Source organism: Chelonoidis abingdonii, chromosome 9 (assembly GCF_003597395.2).
Source record: "Chelonoidis abingdonii isolate Lonesome George chromosome 9, CheloAbing_2.0, whole genome shotgun sequence".
In the NCBI taxonomy this organism is placed as follows: domain Eukaryota; kingdom Metazoa; phylum Chordata; order Testudines; family Testudinidae; genus Chelonoidis; species Chelonoidis abingdonii.
In genome coordinates this window covers 15,144,319-15,164,571 of record NC_133777.1, presented here as the reverse complement: position 1 = coordinate 15,164,571, position 20,253 = coordinate 15,144,319, and the positions used below count along the sequence as shown (strand labels likewise).

The following is a 20,253-nucleotide window of genomic DNA, read 5'->3' as shown; positions in this document are numbered from 1 at the left end:
AGTACTCTAAACTTACATTTCAATTCTCACTGAAGACACATATTGTTATTTACAGGTGTAGGACTGTTCCATCGTTGTTGACTAGAGAAAGAAAATCCATATAACAAACCAGAGGACATTTTTGGTGGTTCTCAGGGTACCCAGGACCAAAAGTCACCCCCTGCCTCTAGCAAAAGGGTATCTTTCTTGTGGTAATTGGCTGTCAGCTCCCTGACACCACCAGCCCTTCATGCACTCTCCTCTGGGCTAAGTTCACCTTGCAGGTTAAAAATAAGTGCACCCTAATCCTTGAGTCCCTTTTGAATTGTTACCCCTGTATTATCCAGCCCCTGACACTAGCTACCCACAGAAATTACAGATCTTCTGCACCCAAAGGTGCAGTGTTGTTCACCAGTTTTACTTTAAGCCACCTTTCCTGTAAACTACATAGCACTTGTGAGCACATATAATACAGTAGAAGGCAGCTTATTTGAGAGAGAAGAAATATTTAACTAGAAACAGGAATGTGGTGAAAACAAGTGTTTACAATACAAAAGAATCATAAAACGCGAGCCTGGGTCTATATGTATCGATAGTTACTTTTCCTAGCTGATAAAGTAGATTTTCCCCAAAAAGTTCAGTCTTCTGCAGAAGTGGCTCATTTCACAGGAATGAGGACCCAAACATTCATGAAAACAGCCTTGCTCCCCAGATGTTTTTTCAGTGTTGGATCCAGAGTACTTCTTCCCTCCCTGTGTTATACTGAAAACAGCCTTTTGTTTCTATTCAAGGTCTGGGCCAAGCTCTGTCTGTTGTAATGTTCCATTATCACCTCCAACAGGTTTTGATTGTTTGGTGGTGCTGCTAATGATTTTCCATTGATAGTTGTAGGAGGGAGTAAGGGGAGTGAACTGAACCTTTCATTACCTTGCCAGCTGATTAAGAAAGAGTGACAACTCCCTCTTGCTTGAATCCACCATCACCGAGGGCAAGTCTACACTTAAAACACTATATCAGCTCAGCTTTGCCCTGTAGTGCTTAAGGGTATGTCTACACTGGAAACTTCAAAGCGCTGTTGCGGGAATGTTCCACGAGGGGAGTAGCTCCAAGTGCTCGGAGCCCATCTACACTAGCACTTTAAAGCGCTCAGACTTGCAGATTTTTCACCCCCTGAGGCAGAAAATTAGAGCACTATAAAATGTAAGTGTAGACAAGCCCTTAGTGAAGACACTCTTACGCTGACAGGAGAGGTGAGAGGTGGTAGCTATATTGATGGGAGAAGCTCTCCTGTCGACATAGCGCTGTCTACATTGGAGGTTAGGCTGGTGTAACTATGTTGCTCAGGGATGTGGATTATTCACATCCCTGAATGACATAGTTATACAGGTCTGTCGCATCTTAGGCGGGGGTTCTGTTCCGCGGTTATCGCGTAAAGCGAAAACCTCGTATAGTCAAAACCCCAGGCCCTTTAAATCCTGCCCGCAGCTTCGGCAGGGGGGCGGGGGGGGGGGCATTTAAAGGGTTGATGGAGCCCTTTAAATGCCCCCCTGGTCCTGCTACTGGAGCTGCGGGCGGGATTTAAAGGGCTCTGCCAGGCTTCCCGCCGTGGTGGGGAGCCCGGTGGAGTCCTTTAAATGCCCCCCGGTCCTGCCACCGGAGCTGCGGGCGGGATTTAAAGGGCTCCCCCCGCCCGGCTGCCGGAGCTGCGGACGGGATTTAAAGGGCTCCTCCGGGCTTCCCGCCACGGCGGGGAGCCCAGTGGAGCCCTTTAAATGCCACCCCGGCCCAGCTGCCAAAGCTGCAAGCAGGATTTAAAGGGCCCCGCCAGGCTTCCTGCCACGGTGGGGAGCCCAGAGGAGCCCTTTAAATCCCGCCCGCAGCTTTGGCAGCCGGGCTGGGGCTGGCATTTAAAGGGCCCTTTAGTTCGCCCCAGGGGCTACCAGCCAGCTCTGCAGCTGGGAGCCCCCTGGGTGATTTAAGGGCCCTGAGACTCCCAGCCACAGCTGATGCCCGAGGACCTTAAAATCTTGAGGCCATGCCCCCTTCCAGACTCCAGGCCTTTCAGTGTAAAGCTGAAATCGCGCATGTTAAATGCGCGTAAGTTGCGAGAGACCTGTACTGCTATAACTAGTGTAGACCTGGCCTCAGGCAAATTACCCCTTTTGTTATTTCATTTCTACGACCAAGTCCGTAAGGCATACTTTCAATAGAAACATACTGTTCCTTAAATATTACCAGTACATATATTGCAAAATGATTGTCTTGACAAGTTACGAGCTTTCAGTAGATACCTCACATGATATCGTATATAGATGAAAACCCTGCCAGATCTGTGTTGGGTGTAATGAGTTTGTCAGATCCGAGGTGAGAGCTGTTTACAAAGAACGGGAGACTTTTTGCCAGGGGGTCTCTGTATCACAGTATTTACATAATCTGCCAGCCAGAAAAGAATAATTTTTATGTGAGGTTCCTGTTAGTGCACCACATAGGACTTCTCATGAGCTTCTCTTGATCCTTGCATCTCTCATTTGCCTACATTGACTCCCTCTTGCCTGCTTAGGGAATCCTAGCCCTGTTGTTCTTCATAGCTATAAAAGTCTTATACGAATGGGCGATGGGATATCACAAACACAAGAGTACAAGCAGACAAGGTGTTCAGCAACCATCTCGATTGTTATAAAAAGAATACAACTGTAGAGTGTTATTGCATATGTATGTAGGAGCAACTAAAGTTGGACTTGAGAATGGATACCAGAATCCCAAATTGGGATGCCCTTCAAGCATGGTGCATTTTGTGTTGTGCCATAAGAATTGAGGTCCATTAATTTTACTTTTGCTTTAGGTGTTTTTGAATTCTTTGTATGTTTTTATTAATATACATTTTTTTAAGGGAAGGACACTGCTGTTAGAGGGGCAAGTGCCAGCAGGAGAAAAACTGACCTCACCAAGCCACCAGGATTTTTGCCGTATCCTGGACTATGCTATCTCCTTCTCACAAAAGAATGTGCAGAAAGGGATGGGGATTTCCCTCTTAAAGGAGCAGAGGCTGGGCTCTATAGGATCAGCTGAAGACAGTTATGTCCATGGTTTTGCAGCACTTCTAACCCACCATACTTTGTCCTACCTGGCATCTTCACACAATCATTTTCCTCCTCACCTCTCCTGCGTAAAACAGCTCTAGATATGGAATTGCTGTAGCAGTAATTTAATACTAAATGAACACATTTATGCTGGAATTCAAGCGGAAACAGGTTCTGACTCTATTCATAGCCTTCTAGCACAGAGGTCAGCAAGTGGCTGCTATGCAGCAAAGGGAATGATACTACCATATAGCTGCCACAGTCTACCCCATGTGTTGTTTTTGAACATTTCCACCAACGTGGCTCCCTTCCACATCATGCAGAGGAACAAAGCATATGCCTCTTATGAGCCTGGAGACCTAGATAGTAGCCTAGCAGCTTCACAGGACACACTTTTATTTTGGTAGCCATATCAGAAGTCTGGAACATCCGGGATGGGGAGGAGTTGGTTGTATTGATTACAACTTAGAATGAGCCAAATATATTCTTAAGTAGGTTAAATTACAATTAAAACATAAATGGTTCTGTTACAGATAAACTAGAAAAAGCAAAAAACGAACAGAAGGAAAAACTCAGTCTGTGGCTAAATCAGATGTGCATCTTTTTTGTGAACAAGTTCTTTCCTGCCTACAAGCATGCTCAAGTGGTGAAGGAAAATGTAGAAGAAAATAGGAAACGGGATGCTGAATTAGCCGTGCAGTTGAAAATTGAAGAGGAAGCAAAGTGAGTCTTAATTAATTTAAAAGCTTCATTTTACACCTAGAGACATCTAGAGTAAGGTCCTACACGAATACCATGTTCTTGAAGATTTGGGAAATTTGTCACTCTGCTCTTTCATAAATCATAGCCACTAGCTACTTTTAAAATACTCTATTGGATGACTGATTTATATAGTGCAACCAGTAGACTACAGTAATCAATTTATTTTCATTTGTCATAGAATGTTACCCAGGTTTTCTCAGAAAGAAATCGAGATGAAAAAGAAAATGTTTAGACACAACTACCCCTGGCACTTAGGGGAAAGGCCCTCTGTAGGAACTGTGTGATTACTATCTTCTTTTCAGAAGCACATTTGGCAGCTATTTCTGTCTATCAGGAGCTAGTCTCAATTACCCTAGCTCATTGCAATCTGAATATATCACACCAACCCATGTCACCAGGGGTTCACATGGAGTTTAACATTTTTCAAACCCCTCCATAGAACACTCAGCTACTTTTGAAATCAGTCTGTTCCTCAGGGCTTAGGTTTCGTTCATGGATGATCATTTTCCCAATGACAGTGACTTCAGCTCACAGAAGGAATGAGTTTCAGGCCCTAGCAACTGATCCACATTGTATCATATCTTCCAAGGATAAGGGGGTATTGCAGATCCATCTGACTTTCCTTCCATGGCCATGTCAACGTTTCACTTTAACGAACCTTTTGTCCTGCCAGTGTTCGTCCCACATAGATCATGATGAGGCCCTGTTCTATGCTAAAAGGTCATTAGTGTTCTAATTAGAGCAGACTAGGTACTTGTTCACACACACAAGTTATACCACTTTATACAGGTACAGTTAAGGTGATATAACCCCTATGTGTGGACATAGTTCTATCGATGTAAGAGTCCATAACTATACTGGTATATTCTACCTCTACTGGTATCAAGGACCTGTATACAAATATAACTGTCTACACTAGGGCCTACGCTACATTGGTAAAAAGATCAGACCCCCTAGCCAAAATAGTTATTATGCCTGTTCAAAAACTTTGTGTAGAACAGGTCTAAATAAACTTTACCAAACTCAGAGAACTTGAAGGTAAGGTCCCACGAGAAGAAAATCTAAGACAAAAAGTAGCTCAGGAGAGCTGGCAGTTTCTCAAGGAGACAGTATTAAATGTACGCTATCCTGAGGGGAAGGAAAGATAGGAAATTTATAAGAGGTCAATAGGGCTCCCTCAGGAGCTTTTTTAATGACTCGAAAATCAAAAAGGAATCCTACAACAAGGGAAAACGTGGAGAGATTGCTAAGGAGTACAAAAGAATAGCACAAGCACCTAACAAAATCAGAAAAGCTAAGGCACAAAATGAGTTGTCTCTAGCAAGGGACATAAAAGGCAATAAGAAGAGGTTATTTAAATATATTAGAAGCAAGAGAGTGACAAAGGAAAGTGTAGGTCCTCTGCTTAGTGGGGAAAGAGTGCTAATAACTGATGACATCAAGAAAGCTGAGGTGTTTAATACACCTCTACCCTGATATAATGCTCTCCTTGGGAGCCAAAAAATCTTACTGTTATAGTGCCATAGAATATCAGGTTGGAGGGGACTGCAGGAGGTCATCTAGTCCAACCCTCTGCTTAAAGCAGGACCAATCCCCAACTAAATCCCCAAATGACCCCCTCAAGGATTGAACTCACAACACTGTCTTTAGCAGGCCAATGCTCTGAAACTGCATTATATCGAACTTGCTTTTATCTGCCAGAGTGCGCAGCCCCGCCTCCCCGGAGCACTGCTTTACTACATTATATCCGAATTCATGTTATATCGGGGTAGAGGTGTACCTATTTTGCTTCACTCTTCACTGAAAAGTTTAATGGTGGTGACCAGATACACAATGCAATTACTATTAACAATGAGGACAGAATGCAAGCTAAAATAGAGCAAGACCAGTTTAAAGAATATTTAGATAAGTTAGATGTAGTCAAGTCACCAAGAGCTGATGAAATTCATCCTAGTACTTAAGGAACAAGCTGAAGCAATATCAGAACTATTAGCAATTATCTTTGAGAACACCTGGAGGACCAGTGAAGTTCCAGAAGACTGGAGAAAGGCAAACACTGTACTGTCTTTAAAGAGGGGAACAAAGAGGACCCTGGGCATTATAGACCAGGCCGTCTAAATTTAGTAATTTGTTCCAGTATCTTTCCAGCTATCAATCAATTTGTAGGCCTCTGGAGAGTAACAGGGTTATAAGGAACAGTCAGCATGGATTTGTCAAGTATAAATCATGCCAAAAGAATCAAATTTCATTCTTTGATGGGGTTACTGGCCTAGTGAATAGGGGGAAGCAATAGCTGTGGTATCTCTTGATTTTAGTAAGATTTTTGACAGTCTTGCATGACATTCTCATAAACAAACTAGGGAAGTGTGAGCTAGATTAAACTACTATAAATTAGTACACAACTAATTGAAAGAGTAGCTATCAAAGGTTTGCTGTCAAACTGGGAGGGTGTATCTAGGAGGATCTTTACAAGGGGTCAGTCCTGGGTCCAGCACTAGTCAATATTTTCATTAGTGACTTGGATAATGGAGTGGAGAGTGTGCTCATCAAATTTGCAGATGACACTAAACTGGGAGTGGTTGCAAGCACTTTTTGGACAATCAGTCTGAATTCAACAAGCTGAAATTCAGTAGAGACAAATGAAAAGTGTTAGTCTGGATCTGTAAAAGCAGCAAAGAGTCCTGTGGCACCTTATAGACTAACAGACGTATTGGAGCATGAGCTTTCGGGGGTGAATACCGACTTCGTCGGATGCATGAAAAGTACTTCACTTAGGAAGGAAAAATCCAATGGGCAACTACAAAATGAGGAATAATGGGCTAGGCAATAGTACTGCTGAAAAGGATCACAAATTAAATAGCAGTCAATGTGATACAGCTGCAAAAAACACTGTATTAACAGATGTGTCCAATACAAGAAAAGAGGTAATTGTCCCACTCTGCTTGGCACTTGTCAGGCCTCAGCTGGAGTACTGAGTCCACTTCTGGGCACCACACTTCAGGAACGATGTGGACAAATTGTGCAGAGGAGAACAACAAAAATGATAAAAGGTTTAGAAACCATGACCTATGAGGAGAAGTTAAAAAAACTGGGTATGTTTAGTCTTGGAAAAAAAAAAAAAAGACTGAGGGGACCTGATAGATCTTCAAATCTATTAAGAGCTATTATAAAGAAGACTATGGTCAATTCTCTGTCTCCGCTGAAGGTAGGACAAGAATTAATGTCCAGCAAGGGAAGATTTAGGTTAGATATTAGGAAAGCTTTCTAACTATAAGAGTTTTTAAGCTCGGGAATAGGCTTCCAGGGGATGTTATGGAATCCCCATCATTGGAGGTTTTTAAGAAAAGGTTGGACAAATATCTGTCAGGGATGGTCTAGGTTTATTTCGTCCTATCTCAGCACAGGGGGCTGGACGAGGTGACTTCTCAGCCCTTACAGCCCTACATTTCTATGATTCTATAAAGCACTGAGAAAGACTACACAACTTTTTCTTTTTACACCAGTTAAGTGGGAAATGACTATGGGTAAAATTTTCATAAGTGCCTAAAGCTCGTAAGTCACTAAGTCCCATTACCTTTCAGTTTGATACCAAAGTCTCTTTTGAAAATGGAAGTTAGGCACTTATGAAAAATTTACCCAATGTCTTCTGTGCTTTGCATTGCTATGACATAACTGGTGTGAAACTGAGTGAGCCTTGGCATGATCTAGAGTCTGTGCCCACCACTACCTGCCTAATGGATGTTACTATCACAGACATATGCAAAGCAACTACACCTTCCTTTCTTCATACGTTTGCAAAGCATTATTGGTTGAATTCAGGCTCCAAAAGGCATTCCCTTTTGAGGTTCTCTGTGCTCCAGCACTTGTTTCCAAGGTAGGAAAGACCAAACTCTCTCACCTTCATACAATTTTTTTTTTTAATTTCAGGACATCCCTCATTTTCAATTGGTCAAATATTTTTGCATGGCATTTGCTTCTGTGGTGTGGGCTCATTCTACAGCTTTGTATTCTGTGTCTGATAAGAAGTATTAGGCCTCTCTTCCAAAAAGCCCTCCTTGTCCTTGCTGCAGCTGAGCTCCACTGGCTTTTGAAACATCTCTGAAGGAGCGAGACTCCTGTACAGAGGGAAAATTACTTGCCTGTAAAACTGCTTCCCTGGAAATATCTTGCAGGATTGTTACTCCTCTGTCCACTTCCTCTTAGAACTTGGTAGTTACTTATTGACATTTTTTCCCTTGTACCTTTTTCATTTTCTTTCTGAAGCACTTAAAAAAGTATGCCTGGGCTACACATGGAGATAACTGTTGTGATTTTTATGGGGATTTAGTTAAACCAGCATAACCAGGTGGACACTTAGTTTAAAACTGTTTATATTGGTTTACCTTGCAACTGTACATTTAGAGGTGCAAGTTAAAACCACAGAACACTGTCTCCACATAGTTACACTAGTTTAATCAAACAATTTAATTAAACAAATGCAACCTAGAGTGGAGATAGGCCCTTACACTGATCTGGCATTATTTTCTTTTATGGGAGCTTTGCCTTCTGCATAATCGAAAGAATTGATGAAACATTCAGAGAGTAGTATTTATGCGCTGCACAGGATTGCTATTAGGAAAGCCTACCTCACATGTTGCACTGCTACCACTACCTTCAGGGGTCAAAAAGCAACTTGAGAGCTAGAGGAACAGTCTTGTGCTAAAGAGATATGTTCAGAGAACCAGGATCGCAGGTAAATAATTTTTCCTTTTAAGAATGTGCTTGGATTATGCAATGATACATGAAGCTTAACAATAGTTGATTGCGAAGTAGCAACTACACAGAACACACATTTTAGGAAAGGATTAAAAGGATCACATTTTTCATTTAGGCAATTCATTCTGCATGTAATTGCAGTATGGCTCTATTTACTTAAGCAAAACAAAATCATTTTAGCCTGTGATAAGTTTGCATGAATTTGTTGCAGTGGTAAGCAAGTGTAAACTTATGTTTGTTTGTGCGAGCATAGGCTTATCGCCATAAGGAAAGTCGAAGAAGCCAAAAAACAAGAAGAAGCTGCAGCAGAAAAAGCAGAGACAGATAATGTAGTGGTTAAAGAGCCAGAGGATTCAGCTACACAGCTGCCACTTCCAGCAAAGGAAGAAGTAGTGATTCTGCCCCAGCTAGTCATTAGCAAGGTTTCTGCAGGTGTGAAGAAAAAGAAAAAGTAAATTAGGCTGACTGTTGCAGTAATAAAGTTGTAAGTAAAGTCTGCGCTTGTTAACATTTTTAAAGTAAGATTTACTTTCTAGGTCTGTAAAATCTAAACATTACAATGTAGGTTCTAGAAAGGAATGCCAATAAAATTATTTGTATTTGTTTATATGAGAGGGAAATTTAACTCAAGAGTCTTCCCCCACACCTCCATCTACTGATATCTTGAGCCCTCTAGAAATCATGGAGTGTGATTATATAATTCAGGAGTTGGCAACCTTTCAGAAGTAGTGTGCCGAGTCTTCATTTATTCACTCTGATTTAAGGTTTCGCGTGCCAGTAATACATTTTAATGTTTTTAGAAGGTCTCTTTCTATAAGTCTATAATGTATAACTAAACCCTAATTTTTTGTGTAATGTAAAGTCAAATAAGGGTGTTAAAGGCATTTAAGAAGCTCTCATTTAAAATAAATTAAAATGCAGGAGAGCACCCAAGCACTGGGTGGCAGCACCAACAAAGCATGAGATGCCACCTGAGAATCAAGCTTGCATGCACCCGTTCGCACAGTCGCCAATAGTGTGTCACAACTACCCGATCATATATTACTGTAATAAAACTTTGTTAAAAACATTTGAACAACAAAGACACCTCAATCCGTAATGTACTCTATATGCCATATCTGAGGAGACATTTTTCTCCATATAAAAGTTAAGATTCGCATAGCGTTTCAGGTTTGTTCTGTTGGCTGCTCTTGTTATGTACCATCGGAGACTAGCATGGTTCTGAATGATATTAAAACTATACCTCAAACCCATCACGTCTAGTGGCTATTTGCTTATAGATACCAGCAAGTCCGCTCAGTTACTGATACCCAAGGCTATGACGCGAAAGCTTAAAAGTAACCAGTTACCATAGGTGGTCCAATTCAGGCATAATACTCCGTTCTGTAAGAAAAGTCACGTAGTGTTCCATAGAACTTTTCAAAGATACTCGACTTGAATTCGCACGCAGGCTATCCTAGAACAGAACAACTGCCGTAGTCAGGGAGCGCTGTATACCTATTTTATTGTCACACTGGCATGTAGGAAACAGGTTTTATACATCAGCATGAAGTAAAAGTTGGCTAATATCCTTAATCTGTCCATTGATTTCTTCACAGTGGGATGAATAACTAGGTAATGAGGAAAGATCAGGCCCTTACCTTTTTTCCACACTCTTTTATGTTAAAAGCAGCAGCTCTGTCAACTTATACAGGATGAGGACAGGTTAGATTTACTTACATTAGTTAGCTACATACTGCACCAGTTCAAATCATTCTTATTGACATTGCTATTGATTCTGAGACTAATTATTTTAGTTAACTCATCATCTTTATAGCTGTGGGTGACATTGGCCTAGATCGATAGGCAGTAACATCAAGTACTATCCCTCTCTTTCATTTTATACATGCTCAAGTGTAGAAAAAACACTTTAAATCCCACACTCACAATCCCTCTTATGCACCTGAGCACAGAAAGGGAACAAAAGGGCCCTTAAAATTGTAAAAATTAATTAATTTTTAATTCATAAATATTAAACATAATATTAGAGAAATGGAATGGTAGCAGCTGAATTATCAGATTGGTTTTAATTAGTTTGCACATAATATTTAAAATCTAAAAATCTTATGATCAGAGTTTACAGCTTCAGTAAGACAATTTGATTCTTACAAATCAAGTATTGCGTTGTACTATTGTCATTATTCCAGTCAATTAATATGACTAAGTAACCTTATGTTAAACAAAAATGTTTCTGACATTTGTAGATTTTTTTCACTAAATCAGCCCTTGCAGATCAATGCCGGAAGAAAATATTATTGAACTGTGTTAGCACAAAGTTTCCTTTACTTTTTCTGTTTAAAAACAAAAAGGGTGGGGGAGAGAGAGAGCGAGAGAGAGAGTTCCAGAAACTGCACACAGTATCCACAAACATATTATATAAATACCCTGCTTTTATAAAGAAGGCTTGACAGAACGTAATGTATCTAGGGAAAAAATACCATTGTTAGGGTTTTTCTGCTTTTTAAAATCCATGTTTCTCATTTTTTTTATATTATATATTTTTAAAAGTGTGTCCTGGTGCATATCAACTCCTTATTTTATTTTGAGTAGAGAAGGTGGTCCAATTTTGTTCCAGCAGGCCGCAAATCTGAAAATTCCATATCGTCTTTTCATGTGAAATATGGACTTAGCTTTTATCTGTTTTCACAGAAAGAAAACTTTTCTTGTTAACAGTCTTGCTTAAGACTAGATAAGGGATTTTCAAACTGTGGTCGCATCCACTGTTTTTTAAATGGGTTGCCTGGGGTGGCGTTAGACTGCGGGGCCCAGGGCGAAGCAAACCAAGGGCTTCAGCACTGAGTGGTGGGATCGAGGCTTCGGCTTTGCCTTCGCCCCTGGCGCCAGGAGCCAGGGCTGGTGAATGCCAGGGTTTCTGTCCTCCCTTCTGGGGTCACATCTCCCTTAACCCATCTCTTTTCCAAGCTGAAAAGTCCCAGTCTCATTAATCTCTCTCATATAGAATGCCGTTCATAGATCCTAATAATTTTTGTTGGCCATGTTTTGTCTTTTTTTTTTTTCTTTTTTTGAACCCTTTCCATTCCAAGATACATCTTTTTTGAGCTGGGGTGACCACATGCTGCACACACTATTCAAGATGTGGGTGTACAATGGATTATATAGAGGCCACATGATATTTTCTGTCCAATTATCTATCCTTTCTTAATTATTCCAGCATTCTGTTCACGTTTTTGACTGCCACTCCACACTGAGTGGATGTTTCAGAGAATTAATGCACAATGACTCCAGATCTCTTTCTTGAGTGGTAGCGGCTAATTTAGACCCCATCATTTTATATGTATATTTGGGATTATGCTTTCCAAGGTGCATTACTTTGCATTTATTAACATTTCATCTGCCATTTTGTTGCACAGTCACCCAGTTTTGAGAGATTCTTTTGTAGCTCTTTGCAGTCTGCCTAGGTTTTAACTATCTTTAATAATTTTGCATCATCTGCAAATTTTGCCACCTCACTGTTTACCCCTTTTTCCATCCAGATCATTTATACACTTTGTGCATTTGACAGCACTTTAGGTACAGCAAGTCTGTCTCCCCCATTTCTGTGCATCTTCCGCACAAAAGCAAGGAGAGAGAAAAAACAATCAGAGAAGTAGGACTGTAAAACCAGAATAATTAGCAGGAAGGTCAGGGGCAGATGTAGAAACAAACTACTTTTATCTCGTAAAAAAACTTGTCTAGTTTTCAAGTTGATATTGCCCCATAATGTTCTCATTTTTTATCCAAATGAATTGGGCTAAAGGTAATATTGATGCATGTTTCTTCACGTACTTGGTACGTCTTAAATTGCAGTGTAAAACTGAAGCAGAAAAGCACTTTGGGAGAAAAACAGTATTTTAATACTAATAATCTTAATGACGTAAGTCCCTTTGTGAAAATATATTGCCTTGACTTATAAAAGACAAATCCAGAAAAGTAGGCATTTTAACCTTCTGGAAATATAATAATGCACTTCATTTAATAAATATTCCCATTAAAATCAAGGAGTAAGATAATGGTCATGGATTCATTGTTAAGAACATCGACTTAAAGTCTGCTGAATATTTATGATGGTTGAGTTTCAAAACATGGAGGAGAGACTTAAAAGCCTTAGGCTAGCTGATCTGGTGTAGCACAGAAAAAATCCCACATTAAGTGCATCTTATATAAAATAGAGAACTAAAAATGCATTGATAAGCATTTTAGTAACACCAACAGTATTTAACAAATAGCAAAAATAAAAAAAATCCTTACCATTAACTTCAATCAGGTTTGCATTTTTTTGATTCAAAATAACATACAGTTCCCGTTGATCAGACTTTTTCCCAACCACCCAGTAGTCACTCATTGCCTTCACAATGATTTCTTCATCCTCATCAACTCTGAAAGAAATTGGATAAAACAAACCTTAGGAAAATTTGTACTGACATCAAAAATAAGAGACTCGAAAAGCAAAATAACTTACATTACAAGCAACAATATTGAAGTAAAGATCTCAAGAAATAACCAGCAAATAGAGCAGGTTTAGTAATTGTTTAACTGCCCTAAGGGTTATGAATAAACTAGATGTGAACTGATCTTGCAGATTGCTGTGACATTGCATAATTGACAGAAAATCAAAAATGAGCAGGTGTGCTCAACTCAGGAGACAAATACAGTGAGCCAGTGCTAGGATAGCCTGCACAATCTCCATTTGGGAGAATTTAATCATGAGGAAGTAAGCCAACCACTAATTTAGTCTACTAGTTAACCAAACCATCAGTGCTTTGAAAGAAGCTGCTTGGTGTCCACAGGTGCCAACTTTCACGTGGTAGCACCCTGACTTTCACAATAAGGCCAAAGCAAGCCAATCCCTAAGAACCCCAACACTGTATGTGATTAGATCTTCCTGGCGTGCAGTCTGGGACCGTGGTGGGCCCACTGTGCACCCCTGACTCTCTCCCCCCGGCCCCTGCTTGCCAGCAGCCAATCAAAAAAAAAAAAAAAAAAAAAGCAGCAACAAGCTGCAAGTCAAACTAGCCAACAAGCAACTCACAAGCCAATTAAGACAAAAAGAAGCCCAATTTCTGCATTTTTTTCCCACAGGTTTGGCATGACACGCTTTGATTCCACCATCATAGGAGAAACTGAGACTTTTTTTCAAATAAGTACTTGATTTAGTGTTTTATGAGAAGCATATTTTGAAGAGTTTAGTATGTTAATTAGTAGGCAAATGTGGGATAATGTACCCTCAAAATTAGGTTTCATCCTGATCTCTAATAGTCAGAGATTGACTTAAGCCCTGAAGCATAAGGTTTAAATCCCTTCCAAAACTGATTATTAATTATAACAACTGTGGATGTTCTTGATATCCACAGAAGTATCCAATCCCTTTTTGAAATCTAGCCCAACATCTCAGGGACATGAAAATTCATTAAAGAAAACAGACCAGAAGGGTGGGCAGGACAGACATTTCAATGTATCAAACTGGCTACAGTGATACACATAAAAGAAAAATCTGTTCTATTACTTACTCCACAATTTTATATATTTAGTAATTGTACATATATATGGATGGCAGGAGAGAGATCACTTGATCATTACCTGTTAGGTTCACTCCCTCTGGTGCACCTGGCATTGGCCACTGTCGGTAGACAGGATACTGGGCTGGATGGACCTTTGGTCTGCCCCAGTATGGCCGTTCTTATGTTATACACATAAATGAAAAACCAGGATAATTCAGTAGTTGAACACTGCTAAAAGCTGAGGCCTATTTGACAGAAGGAAAAATGTAAGTAAGATTACCTAGTAAAATCACTGTTGATATCACCTAGAATCTTCATGAGGTCAGGGTGAACAGACGTGAGTGATACACTGGGTGTTTTCCTCATGTGAATTGTACTTTTCTCTGCCAAGTTCATATGATTGAAATAGATAAACTTAAACTGAGGTTCCTTCTCAGACCTAGGAAAACAAGTTAAAGAAAATGGTGACTAAGTGGTCTTTGTGAAATGTGTATATGTAAGTCACAGATCACTAATCCATGCACAACATGAAATCCATGATCAGGTAACTTATCATACTGAGACACTGTGCATACATTACTACTAGGCTTGGCAGAATTTGATTTTTTTTCTTCTTCTAATTTTGACCATTTATATAATTTATTTTAAAGATTTTTTTAAACTGTTGCTGGAAATTGAGGGAGCATGTCCCACGATTGGGATTAGGGCAGCTTGGCAGGCAGCTCCCTGTACAACTGAGAGGGCCATGCCACCAAGGTGCAAGGTGAGGGGAGAGGGAGGCTGCAGCCCTGTCTTGGGGGAGCTGATACCTCAGGCCAGAGCTGCGATGAGGATGAGAAAACCCTGGCCACAGGGTGCTGCTGAACAGTTCCAGACCAGGGATGGAGCCATTCAGCAGCAAGATGATCTCTCCCATGGCCAGGGTCTTTGCCTTTTCCTCACCACATTCCTGACAGGGGTGTCTCTGGTCCACCCCACCAGAATTGCACTTTTCCCCACACCTTGTGTCCCCAGGGATCGGGTTGCACCAGCTCTGGCAGCTCAGGGAGCTCCCTGCAGCCCTGCGGACACATGACAGCATAGCTGTAGAGGGCCCCTTGAGCTGCCACAGTGCTGGTGACGGGCAAAGGGGGCAAGGCTGCAGTCCTGCCAACTTTTAGTGATCGATATTTTTTTAGTTGATTTACCAACATCTATTAATTTAAACTGAATCCTGCCATGCCTAACTACTTTTCAAGACCTGTGGCAGGGTTGACAGACTGTTTTTGGATAGCCATTGAAATGAAAAACATTTAGATCTCCAAAACACTGACACCATAAGAGAGACCTGCATGAATTCCTAGTACAGGAAAGAGAATAAAATTATGTCTGCCTAATGGCATTTCCTACTCTTACCAGGACCCACCCATCAGTGAGGGACATCAGAACATCTCCCCTTCTCCTTCACTAACTCTTTGAGTTCTCCCACTGGGCCCGTAATCTCACACCATTGGTGGAGTTTGAACCACAGCTGGTTGCTGGATTGGTTAGCTACTTGGGAGAGAGCATATAGGTGCTGGCTGCCTGGGAGTGGGGATCCTTGCTGCCTCCGTAAAGAATAGTCAGCGGTTGGCTTAGTTGGGTGTTGTGCCACTAATTTGTTTCATAAGGGATTTCCCTAGAACTATACCAGTTTTTCATTGACTATCATATTTGAGATCAGGAAAACTTCCCATCTTTCCCAGAATGGCCAAGCCAACGAGAGTTTTTCACCCTCCTTGGTGGATTTGGGTATGAGATGATCTCCCTTTCCCAGTTTGGTAAGTCAAGACTTAAACTTAAGTCATTGATATTGGTTTTGGTGATGGCTTCAACAATTACAATCAATGAAGGTTTGCTGCAGCAGTTGGCACTTCAAGTTACATATTCAGTTGTTTGGAACTGTCTCATCTATGCTAGATGTCATATGGCAGTTTACTCACTATCACCTTAGCGGACCAGCAAATGGCTCAAACGTCTGGATATCTTGCTCCCTATTATGTCACCCAACTGCATTAGTGTAAAAAGAAACCATATAAGGTTATCAGGGCACTGCTGCATTAAAATTTTAAGGGAGAGCTCATAAGATGATCTTCCTTTGCTTTAATCCCTCAATGATATAAAAAACCAAGTATTTAATGATTTAATAGGTTGACACCATTGCAAACATATTTTATTTGACTCACTGCAATTCTGCCAATTTAGTACAGTCACCACATACCAAAGTAGGTGTGCATGTATCTTTGGTATGATTGAGTCATCCTTAGAACAGCAATACTGTAGGAAACCAACAAATACTCCACATGACAAATATGCCTTTTGAAGGAAATATTTAGGATTGTGGGAGAAGCTAAAAAGCACCTCAACTCTTCCCCCAGTCAAGTGTGTACTACATAAATCTTGCCTGGGAATTTTCCCCTATTCTTATACAGTGTTACCAAACAAACCATTTGTGTGGTACAACTGATTCATTGTTTCAAACATCCTAAGTGACAACATTATCATCCTAAATACACACCTTCACTTATATTAGCTTGACAGCAGCAGACAAATGCCACTTGCTGTAGGGAATTTAAACTCTTTAAAGTTTATAATGCTTCAATGTAATGTGTCTCTTGGTTTAAACCAGCATGAACTATACACTAACTAGGCTGCTTCCTTAAAACTCTATCATGTAAATGACCCACAGCTTCTCTCTGTTGGCCAATAGTCAGTATGTGCTTAGATTAAGGCTGACATCTATGCCATCACACGATTAGAGTGGTGCTATTGTATAAAATGGCACTTTTCTTTTAATATAAAACACAAAAGGAACTAGAGAAATAACAAACCCACTACGTAAAATCCAGCAATGATTGACCCTGGGCTTTTTAAGAGTTAGAAAAAAGGAGTAAAGATTTCAGTAACAGAGTCCCACACCTCTGTAGTCTTGAACTGTTAGTTTCTTGCAAGATGGCACAGTACTCTTGGTAAAGTATAAGGCTTGCAGCTGTATTTTGCTATCTAAATTTTCTGAGCTACTGTGCATGTTGTTATAGATGGGGCTGATAGAACTGCATGTTACGGTTGCCTGACACTTCCCATTATAACATGCTGTTTTAAATTGCTTATAACTTTGCCAAACTTTAACCATTTGGACTGAAATTTTATATCAGGTGTCTGCCTCAAATCTGAATTGCACTGGAAAATTTGAGTTCAGCTGTTTCCAGGAAAGAGGGTATGGAAAAAATGTTCTGCCCATATTAAAATAATTCTGGAAACCTTTTCTTTGAAAAATTATTGAAATTTGGCAGGGAATGGTCTTTGTGTTAGTGATGTACCTTTTACCATCCCCATGAAGATCTGTCCAAATTTGGCCAAGTTATAAGCCTTTGAAAAACTGTGGTTTGCATATGCTCAATAGAGGCTTAGATTCAGGCTTAAATTCCCTGACGAGTCAGTTGAGCGCTGGGCATGCTCCAGTCCAGGGCTGAAGGAGTGAAGCTGGACTTTTCCATACGATTGCAGCTCTGAGCCATGCTGGGTCTGGGCACATGAACAGAAAGCAAGGAGACTCTCCCTCCTGTGCTCTCAGTGACCACCCCTACTGGACTCCAGGAGCATGGAGGAGGAAGCTGTCTGACTTGAATGCAGGGTAAACAAGAGCTGGGCCCGCAGTGGGATGGAGGGAAGACTGGGACAGAAGGCTGGCAGGGATGGAGGGGAAAGATTGGGACTGGCTGGACAAGACTACAGGAAGCTGGGAGGGGGAGACAAACTGACTGGGCAAGGGGACTAGAAGCTGGAGCCAGTAGGTGGAGGGATAGAGGTAAGGGGGCAAGGGAGACATATCTAATGTGGAGTCAGGGTGGGGGGGCAGGGAAGAAATGAGATTGGCAGAGCAAAGAGATTGGGACAAGGGGCTGCGGGTAGAGAATGGGGCATAGATTGGAGAAGGAGTCTAGGGGGAGAGATTGGGACTTGGAGCCAAGTGTCGATGTGGGAGGTGGCAGCAGCAATAAGAGGTCAGTGAATGGGGACGAGAGAGAAATTGGATGAAGAGTGGGACCAGGGGAACTGTTACTGGTTGCATAAGGAGATTCAGGACAAGGAGCTGGGGGAGAGAATTGGGAATGACTGGGCAAGGGGACAGACTGGGAGTGGGGGAGATTGGAATGGGAGCCTGGAATGGTAAGACAAAGACTGGTTGGGCAAGGAGACTAGGACTGGGATGAGAAGCCTGAGGAGAGGAGACTGGGACTGGCTAAGTGAGAAAAATGGGACTGGGATAAGGAGCCACAGGCAGGGAAAAGACAGAACTGGGACAAGTTGGAGGGGATGGAGTAGAAGAGTTCAAGCTTGAGGAGTGGGGAGGGACAAACAGGCAGAAGAGAGTGTGAACTCACTAGACACACTCCATCCAGAGCTTGGAATGGAACCTAAGAGTCCTCAGTCTCACCATTCCTCTGCTGGCAGTAAGTACATGAAACACACTGGCAAAGCTTACTATCTCCCTCTAATGCTGGTCCACATACAAGGTGACAACCTACTGTTGCTATCCGTTACTCTGTTAGCTCACATGGTCTGTGTGGTGGATCTAAACATTCCAATCATGCCAGTCATCTGGGTAGTTTTCAATAGGATGCTACATGATAGAATTTCTTTTTTCAAAGACCAAGGAAATTTTTTTAAAGACCTAGTAAATGCTAAAAGAACATTAAAGGTTGCAAAGTCAAGCACTAAACAATTAGGAAATGAAGTAGAGGGCCTGTAGAAAAAACAGTATGTGATCATGTAATTAAAGACAGTAGCATAATGCATAAGCACAAGGGGCAACATTAAGGTCGCATAGGCAAAAATCCTAAGTTTTGAGTGCTTGACTTGCCACCTAAATAATCTTTTAACATAGCCTTTTTGTGTCTACACGATATACAATATACTGGGAGAGGTTATATAATGCACTGGCTAATACTGCTCTTTTCTGCTTGATACAATGTCAGATATCTGCAGCTGCCACCCCTGAGACACAGAACTGCATAGGATAATGCCTAATACTACTCAGAGATAACATTCTTCTGGAGCTCAAGTGGTAGTGGTCCTTCTAGTATCAATATGGTCCACATCATAATATCTGAGCATTTGAGGCATAAGGAATTTTCCTCATAACAGCTCTTGAAAGTAGGTATGTATAATGATCTCATTTTACAGATGAGGAACTAAGGTACAAAAAAAAAAAAAAAAAATTGTCTCAAGTGTCAAGACAGCCTGTGGCAGCCCTGGGAATTGAAGTGAGGTCTCCTGAATCCCAGCCTAGTGCCTTATTCACAAGGCTACGCTTCCTCTCTGTAGAGAGGAACGTCCCAGGTTCTGATCTTGGCACTGCATACTACTTTGTCTGCATGTGCATATCCACAGATTTATAATAAATTAAATTACATAGCCAATATATTTTATCTAAACTGAAAGCACCTCACCTTGTCTACTCAAAAATATAAATGTCACGGCCCTTATTTACCTAAATGAAAAATATGATCCCAGTGTATTTTTTTTTTTTTTTTACGCTATACACCATCACAGTTTGGGAAAAACAAAGTCTCAGAAAGTCAAGAGGAAGGTCACCACAAAGCTTACTACATTGTCTATAGTCACTGCCTTTCGGCAACTAATGTGTGTGTCACAGGGTAGGCTGGCCCTTTAAGAGGCATGTGGGGTTGGGGGGGGTGTCCAGTGCACCAGTGACTGATTATCTGCTGCCCAGTTGGGCTTATGGGAAGGCCCCTGGTTGACCAAAAGGAAGGGAAGGGCTTACAAAGGAAGAGACAGCAGCAGCTATTCTCCTCTCTACCTCCCTGGGCTGAAAGAAGTCCACTGGTAGCAGCTTTTCCCCTGCTGCTCTCTCCTCCATTATAAGGCTCAGCTGCCTGCCCTTCAGCCCAGCAGCTAATCAGCCTCAGGTGCACTGGAAACTGCTCCCACTTAAAGGGACCAGTCACACTGGCAGTGGGATGAAGGTAGGTACTCAGAAAAGCTCCTTTCTGGTTATGGGATTAGCATTTGGGAAGATGTTCAAGAACAAGCCATCCTCACACAATGTTTCAGTGGCAAACTAAGTTTTCACTAAAGTCAGCCAAAAATGTTCACAA

At 41.3% G+C, this 20,253-nt stretch overlaps 2 protein-coding genes across 3 annotated transcripts in view; one reads left to right on the top strand and one right to left on the bottom strand.

Annotated features, from left to right (window-relative positions):
* LOC116830448 (radial spoke head 10 homolog B2) overlaps positions 1 to 9,183 on the top strand; it is a 48,558-nt gene extending 39,375 nt beyond the window's left edge. Inside the window, exons 21-22 of the mRNA XM_075069233.1 lie at positions 3,593 to 3,782; positions 8,830 to 9,183. Coding sequence (XP_074925334.1) covers positions 3,593 to 3,782; positions 8,830 to 9,031 — 392 coding nt within the window. The 3' untranslated portion in view covers positions 9,032 to 9,183. The remainder of the gene's footprint in view (positions 1 to 3,592; positions 3,783 to 8,829) is intronic.
* A 1,370-nt stretch (positions 9,184 to 10,553) lies between these two features.
* The window catches only part of CCZ1 (CCZ1 vacuolar protein trafficking and biogenesis associated), a 37,365-nt gene continuing 27,665 nt past the window's right edge, over positions 10,554 to 20,253 (bottom strand). Inside the window, exons 13-15 of one of the 2 annotated variants that reach the window (XM_075069230.1) lie at positions 14,394 to 14,552; positions 12,864 to 12,991; positions 10,554 to 10,906 (exon numbers count right to left, since the gene is read on the bottom strand). In XM_075069230.1, coding sequence (XP_074925331.1) covers positions 10,881 to 10,906; positions 12,864 to 12,991; positions 14,394 to 14,552 — 313 coding nt within the window. In that variant the 3' untranslated portion in view covers positions 10,554 to 10,880. Of the gene's footprint in view, positions 10,907 to 11,095; positions 12,992 to 14,393; positions 14,553 to 20,253 lie in introns of those variants that run through there. The other variant, XM_075069229.1, reaches the window with a different exon arrangement.